Source organism: Nicotiana tabacum, chromosome 4 (assembly GCF_000715075.1).
Source record: "Nicotiana tabacum cultivar K326 chromosome 4, ASM71507v2, whole genome shotgun sequence".
Classification (NCBI taxonomy): domain Eukaryota; kingdom Viridiplantae; phylum Streptophyta; class Magnoliopsida; order Solanales; family Solanaceae; genus Nicotiana; species Nicotiana tabacum.
Window position 1 is genome coordinate 142,747,132 of NC_134083.1, and position 8,196 is coordinate 142,755,327.

General features: G+C 35.7%; 1 protein-coding gene across 2 annotated transcripts; it reads left to right on the plus strand.

Moving 5' to 3' along the window:
- Positions 1-377: 377 nt before the first annotated feature.
- LOC107780867 (uncharacterized) lies at positions 378-3,628 on the plus strand. Of its 2 annotated transcripts, none has more exons than XM_075252556.1 (4): positions 378-1,968; positions 2,416-2,540; positions 2,657-2,798; positions 3,013-3,628. In XM_075252556.1, exons 1-4 carry the CDS (start codon positions 598-600, stop codon positions 3,076-3,078), a joined length of 1,704 nt encoding a protein of 567 aa, XP_075108657.1. In that variant the 5' UTR covers positions 378-597; the 3' UTR covers positions 3,079-3,628. The 2 variants fall into 2 exon arrangements, with proteins under 2 accessions (XP_075108657.1, XP_016456957.2); XM_016601471.2 differs by having other exon boundaries at positions 3,028-3,628.
- The last annotated feature ends 4,568 nt before the right edge of the window (positions 3,629-8,196 follow it).

Below are 8,196 nucleotides of genomic sequence, written 5' to 3' on the forward strand. Positions count from 1 at the left end.
GATCTCTTCAATTTCATTATAAGACAAGCCGGCAGCCGCCCTATGAATCTACAAATTGTTATCAAATTGGGAAAGTAAATAAAACATACTATAGTATAAATTTCAATGAAAAGAGCCAGAGGCAAGAAATTAAATGAAATAACTAAAAAGGAAAATTAGATGGATTCATAAAGGGAGTTTGAAAGTTCATGGAGGCCAACTATGATAATAATACCAAGAAGATTCTAGCCAACAATGATTACATTTCATTACAAATATTTTTCAAAAATGAAAACTAAATTATTTTAAAAATAAATTATTATAGCTTAATTAGCGGTTTGAGGTTGTCGTGGAACCCATGATTAGAGTGGTAACGAGCTGGCAAACCAAGTCATAGACAGTCTGTTCTTTAACCCCCACCCCCCGTTGGGAACACCCTACCCCCACCACCTCCATACAACATATACATATACACTCACCATCACCATTTCCACAACATCACTTCCTCCACAACTTCATACCCACTTCTCAAAATCCCTTCTTTAGCCCTTCTGAATTTTCACTTCTCAATCTCCTTTTGAATTTTTGCGTTTTTGTGCTCACCGGAAAATCAAGAAAATGGCCGAAGAAACCAAGAAACCAGCATCTGAGACTACGCCGGACACAACCCAAGAGGTTGTCGTGTCTGATGTCCCCGTGCCGGAAAAGGAAGTCTCTACCCCTCAACCTGAACCGGTACCTGTCCCTGAGACGCCGGAGAAATCTACTGCTCCGGCGCCGGAGGAAAGTACTGAAGCTGAAACTGATAAGGAAAAAGATGATGTTGCTGAATCTGCTTCGTTTAAGGAAGAGAGTAACAAAGTGGAAGAGCTCCCAAATCCTGAACAAAAGGCTTTAGCCGAGTTGAAACAGTTGGTTCAAGAGGCTCTGAACAAACATGAATTCACTGCTCCGCCGCCACCCCCACCGGCCAAGGAGGAGGAGAAAAAACTAGATGCTGAAACAGCTGAACCTACCGCTGCCGCTGTCCCAGAGGAGGAAAAGGAAGAACATGCTGTTGCTGCTGCTGAAACTACCGCCGCCGCTGATGTACCGGCTGAGGCCCCAGCGATAGCGGAGCCAGTGAAGGAAGAGGAGAAAAAAGAAACTCCACCACCAGCTCCAACGGCCGTGGTGGAAGAGAAGAAAGAAACTCCACCACCAGCTCCGGCAGCGGTGGAAGAGAAGAAAGAGGAGGAGAAAGAAATTCCACCACCAGCAGCACCGGCGGCTGCAGAGCCATCGGAGAAAGTGACCGAAAAGGTTGCAGCAGTGGTGGAAGACGACTCTGCTAAAACCGTGGAGGAAATAAAGGAGACAATAGTTGAAGTCACAGCCGTCGCAGCACCACAAGCACCGGCGGAGGAACCAGCAGTTCCGGCAGCCCCAGAGGAGGAGAAACCAACCGAAGAACCAAAAGAAGAAATCCCACCAGAAGAAGTATCCATATGGGGAATTCCCTTATTGGCTGACGAGAGGAGTGACGTCATCCTCCTCAAGTTCCTCAGAGCCAGAGATTTCAAGGTGAAGGAAGCTTTCGCCATGTTAAAGAGTGTCGTGGCATGGCGCAAGGAGTTCAAAATTGATGAACTTTTGGAAGAGGATCTCTCGAGATTAGGACTAGAGAAAGTTGTGTACAATCATGGTGTTGACAAGGAAGGACATCCAGTGTGTTACAATGCATTTGGGGCATTTCAGGATAATGAATTATACCAGAATACTTTTGCTGATAAGGAGAAGATGAACAAGTTCCTTAGATGGAGAATTCAGTTCATGGAAAAATCTATTAGGAACCTTGACTTCAGCCCTGATGGCATATGCACTTTTGTTCAGGTTATTGATCTCAAGAATTCACCTGGACTTTACTTTTTCAAGAAAGAGCTTCGACAGGCTACCAACCGTGCCCTTCAATTACTCCAGGACAATTACCCTGAATTTGTAGCCAAGCAGGTAATGCTCCTTTTCTCCAAAGTTCATGTTTTTTACTTGTTTTAATGTGTCTTTTACGAAGGGCTGCTTTGGAGCTAGTTCACGTATAGTTAGTTCACGGGTTCGAGCCGTGAAAGCAGTCACTAATAATATGCTATCTACATAAAACCCTTTTTGGGGTGCGGCCCTTTCTTGGACCCTGCGTGAACCCTAGATGCAGGGTGAGGTTGGTACTATGGTGAGGTTTTTGGTTCTAGTTTAGTAGATTGTTAGTATAAATACTGACAAAAGTATGGTTTTTGATGACATATCTGATAATATTTGGTAGTTGGTGGTTAGTAGACACCCCTGTCTAACCCCAAAAGGGAAAAAAAGGACAATCTTTAGTTTTTTTTTTTTTTTTTTCCCTTTTAGAGTTCTTAATGGTTGGGTATTTAACTGGATATTTGGTGTTGATGGGTGATGAAGGTGTTCATCAATGTGCCATGGTGGTATCCAGCTTACTACAGGATGATTAATGCACTTTTCACTACAAGGACCAAGAGCAAGTTTGTCTTTGCTGGCCCTTCAAGATCTGCTGAGACTCTCTTCAAGTTAGTATACTAACTTCTGACTTTTTTTTCCTTTCCTCATATTAATTGATGATCTTCCACCTGTATTGATCTGAAATCTTCAAATATTGATGTTTGTGCTGATGAAAAAATTTCAGATATATTGTCCCTGAACAAGTGCCAGCTCAATATGGTGGACTTAGTAGGGAGGGTGAACAGGAATTCACCACTACTGAGGCTGCAACTGAGGATACCATTAAGCCTACTTCCAAACACACTATTGAATTCCCAGTTACTGAGGTAAGCCACCTGTTCCTCACAAATGCCCTCAATCCCATATCTTAGTCACTATGTAAAGTACAATTAGATTACAGTCTCTATACCTTCACAAGTTTTGCGTACACATTACTTGTTGATTGTCAAGTCAATATTTTGGGACATGGGGACTGAATGCCAGTTGCAACTATTTGTAACTTATGTTGTTTCAATTCTGTGTATTTATGGTTGACAATAGTTTTGGAAATTGCAGAAGACTAGTTTGGTGTGGGAAGCTAGAGTAATAGGGTGGGATGTGTCCTAAGGAGCAGAATTTGTGCCCAGTGCTGAAGGTGGATACACAATCATTGTGGAGAAATCAAGAAAGGTTGCAGCAGCAGATGAAACAGTGATTACTAACACCTATACAGCAGTAGAAGCAGGCAAAGTTGTGCTTACATTTGATAACCAAACATCTAAGAGGAAGAAGCTTCTCTACAGGTCCAAGACCAAGCCCTCTGATTGAGACAAACATATAAAAACTGCATTGGAAAATGAAGAGGGTTCTTTTGTTCTTTCATAGTTTTTTATTTTAAATTCATTTTCTCATGTTGATATTAAAATTTAATTTTGAGTGTGGGATATTTATTTAATATTTGTTGGGAATTTTTTTATGGAACGATTTGGTTTGGATTGTTTTCTGCTATATATATGTGGAGGAAACAACTAGGGGGGTTTGCAAATGGATGGTGAGGAAAACAATGTGGAAATTTATACAGACTGTTGGTTGTAATATTTGTTTGTTGGAATGTGGACAAACAAAAACTTTGGTTACTAGCTGTTTATACATTCCTGTAAAATTTGTGTAATTCTTATGTCGTTGTCCTTTTCTTTCTCTCTTTGTGCATGTTAGTGTTAATTAATGCCCACATTCCTTTGTCATTTTGCTCATAAGAATTTTGTTCTTTTTTCTGAGTCTCTATAATGTTAAGATGATCCCAATGTGTGATATTTTGCATGCTAGTATTGTATTCGAAATATCATACAAACTTGGAAACTCCTCTTAACATTAAACTGTTCGAGTTTCTATTGTTATTTTCACTTGCATTTGAAGTTGTTTTTTACTAATTAATATTTTAAATTAGTTTCGTTCTTTTCCTCAAAAATAAATCCAATATTCAACGATTTTTTCATTCACCCAATAAGAACGCTTGATGATTGATGTTTTCATAAATTTTTATAAATGTATTCTGATGTTACAAGTTAGAACTTGGAAGCTAAGAAAAGGGCAGTCCGGTGGACGGAATATCTCGCGTTCACGCAGGGTCGGGGGACGGGCCGCACCTCAAAGGAGTGTGATATAGGCAGCCTACCCTGATATAAGCATTAGTGGCTAATTTCACGGCTCGAACCAGTGACGTATAGGTCACATGGAGATAAATCGTTGCTTCAAAGTCCCTTTCAAAAAATTTGGAAGCTCTTGGCTTGGGGTAAAAAATAATTGATGGCTTGCCTCTGCGTCCGTATCCTCTCTTTTTTTCTTTTCATTTCTCCTTTATATCCTCGTCTTTAGCCTTAGCGTGTGAAATCTGCGAGGTTAAAACTTCACGTGGATTTACACTGAATCAATGAAGGTAAGATATGCGTTTTTCCTACACAATTATTTGATTAATTTGATGTAAACATCGGATGCAAATAATAATTAGCCAATTTCACCATAACCAATCATCTATTAAGTTGGAAATAAATCTGGTATGCATTTACCAGACAATGCCCAGATCAGTAAGTTAATTCGAGGTGCGGGCTTATGAGGAAAGGGAAGCAAGAAAAGAATGCGGAAAATGACACTCTAAATCGCTTTCAAAATAATAGTCAAATATATATATATATATATATATATATATATATATATATATATATATATATATATATATATTTTGTATATTTTTTTGTGTGTATATAACATTTATGTATGTTATATACATAAATATACAAATTTTATAAACTTTTACGACTACCGAATATAAATAATTTCAGTCGCGGTTTAAAGTGATCTTTGCCCAAAAGAATAAGATCTAGGGTGAAATTTGAATCCAGTACATAGTTGAATTAAACCTATTAAGCTGCAACTTTAATGAGACAACTACTTTATCAAGCTTATATAATTCTTTGTATCACTCTCGAACATGATTTGATGGGATATAGAAATTTAAGAAAACAATAAAAAATAAAAAAGATAATATCAGAATCACTTCAGAATGAGATCGTAAAAACATCTTCTTTTTAAAAAAGTGAAAATACAAATGCTTTAGAATATGAAAAGCTGGAGAAATACTGTCGAATCACTTTGTTAGAAGAAAAGGGGAAAGCCCATATCTGTATGAGGTTTTCTGTCTTTAGTTTAACATAGTAAACTTTAAGATTCTTAGCTGTATGTAATTAATTTGCTTTATTTTATGGTGGAATCTGCAGAAGATTAATATCAAAGTTAGGTTCCTAATCATTCTGCTCACCAACTTTACACTAGAAAGAGAATAAATACAGAGTTTTATATGATTAGTTCTTCTCTCATTATCAATGAGCAGGTTTTAGATGTCATGGCCCCTAATTTTCAAAGGAACGTGAAAGAGAACCCACCAATAATGTTATTACAAAAGGATTTAAGTTGTGTACGTTATTAATATTAAGCTCTTTTTCTATATTATCCAAAAAAAAGCAGTATGGTACGTAAAATATCTCGTATTCACGCAAGATCCAGGAAAGGCCTTCACCCCAAAGGATGTGATGTAGACAGTCTATCCTAATGCAAGCATTAGTGACTACTTCTACAACTTGAACCCTTGACCTACCGATCAAACGAAGATAACTTTATCGTTGTTCCAAAAAGGTTTCTATACTGTCCATGAATTTTAATAATGCGATACTATGTAATTAGTTACCATTTTACCAATTGCTAATTAATATTTTTCAAGAAATTATTTGTAATTACCTACTAATAAGCAACTTTATTATGTAAATATTTGTTTATCTAATAAACGTATAACTTATACTTATTTGGAAATATTATAGTGCAAGTTTTTTTCTCTAACCCAAAGATTCGTGGTGGGTTTTAAAATCTTTTTTCTCTAAATTCTAATTCTACCTAGATATATGCTATTTCCTCCGTTTCAGTTTATGTGAACCTATTTTCTTTTTGGTCCGTTACAAAAAGAATGACCCATTTCTAAATTTAGAAACAATTTAGCTTAAACTTATAATTCTAAATCAAGAAAGTCAGTTGGAAAATGTGCTGATTGAGAAAGTTACAAGGAGTTAAGAAAATGAAGATCGGTTTCATGCATGCATTTGTTTAAAAGGAAAATGTAAGTTTAAATTAGAAATAACTATTCTCCTTCAAATTGTCTATACTTTCTAAATGACTTCATTTGGAGAACTAGTTTACTTGACAGAGTTTTTGACTATTTCGCACAATTTTCATACTTACCCAAAAAAAAAAAAACTTTCTTTACATTCTAATGGCACGAAATGGTACCAAAGATTTTGCATTGAGTATTTTTCTTCTGAAAGTATAGCCCAGAAATATGAGTCATATTCAAAACAACAGTTATTTTTTTTGTCCTTATCGAATTTAACTTTCTCATTGTTGCACAAAGTATTTGGATTAACTCCGCCCACGATAGAATAAAAAATTATTCTATAATAGCGACACTGCAAATTATAAAACTCCGACGAACTCAAATGGCAAAGCAAATCATGACACAATGGACATTTATTTTTCCTTTTGAAAATGATTTAAAAAAAAAAAGAAAAGAAAAAAAAGAGGGATAGTTTTGCAGATTTTGGGTAGTGACAAATGAGGCCAAACCTCTCAGCTTATAGCCAACAAGTTGGAGTTGAGATGCTTGTTCGTGGAAAATGTTTATTCGGCGGCAAAAATGTTCAAAATTATGTTCAATATTATTTGGTCTCTAATTTCAAATTCAAAAGTTACCATCGGGAAAAAAACGCAAATGTTTTATTAAAATTTTCCGCGAAAAATAACGGAAAGGATAAAAAAAAGTTGGTCCAAAAATATATTAACTAATCAAATCAACTGACCAAATTCAAATTCAAAGTTGAAGCCGAGCCTAGTAATGATAGCTAGCAAGAGGCTTGCTTTCTTCTTTAACTCTTTAAGAGCTATAAGAATTGCTTCTCTATATAAGCATAATAATCTTCCTCTTCCTTTCCAATAATGGTCAAAGTTCATTTGTAAAAAGGAACCATTTCAAATATTTTATTTCTCTACATTTCTCATTCGTACCATACCTTAAAAGTAGTCTCATTATAGGTGCATTGTAGATAAATCCAGTATCAATTATCGCAAATATTTTTATAATTTTTTGTAAAATATTAGTAAACTATAACATTATTCTGTAGTATCTCATCAATCTTAATAGTTCTTTTCTATTAACGGATAGATATTTTTTATCATTACATGAATATTCTATATACGTTATTGAGGCATATTTGGTTGATAGTTAAAGAGCCCACTTTGGTCGCATCAGGGCATCAAAGGTTGCATCGCCTCGAGACTGATTTCAATTTTATATTTTCGATTATGAAGTAACAATACTTGCATTATGCGACGTGAAATGAAATGTCATAAATACGTATATATGTAAAAATAGCACAAGCTAGTCAGTTTTCGGACTGATAATTAAAAAATAGCTACTATTTTCCAGCACACGAAAAGTTCCAGTATATTATACTGGAGATTGGAGTACTTGTGTATGAACTTCCAGCATATTATGCTGGAACTCCAGTATATTATGCTGGAAGTTCACATGTAAAAAATTTGGAACTCCAGTATATTATGCTGGAATTTTTTTCAGATTTTGAACAGTGTTTTCGTTCAGATTTATCTTTATATGAAAAATGGCTAAATTTCGATTACTTTTGAAACTGTGGCTATTTTTCAATTATCACTCGTAAATCTGGCTATTTTTGAATTTCACCCCAAATGACCCATCCAAGATTGAGCATGTTATTGACCCGCCCATTTATTGAACTGAGTCTCATCTAAACCCATTTAAAGTTGTGCTCAAATTGATCCATGAGTAACTTTGCCAAAATGTCTTAGAAATAGAGAGTAAGAGCTACTATTTTTTTTATTTGACGTGATTACATACACGTTGATAATTATTTAAAGGATAAAGTTAAAATAACTTAATAACAAAAGAAGAAGAGGATGACATTGCCATGAAACACCTTATATTGATGACGGGCAGGCCAACTTCTAAATGAAATGATGTTGATAAGACGTCGGGTCATGTTATTAATAAGGCCCATGAGGGATGGGAACATGGTCAACTTTAATGTCATGGTGGCACCTCGCATAATGGTAATTAATTCAAATAATCATCATGTTCAACTAAAAATAGTCGACGAATATATAATATAT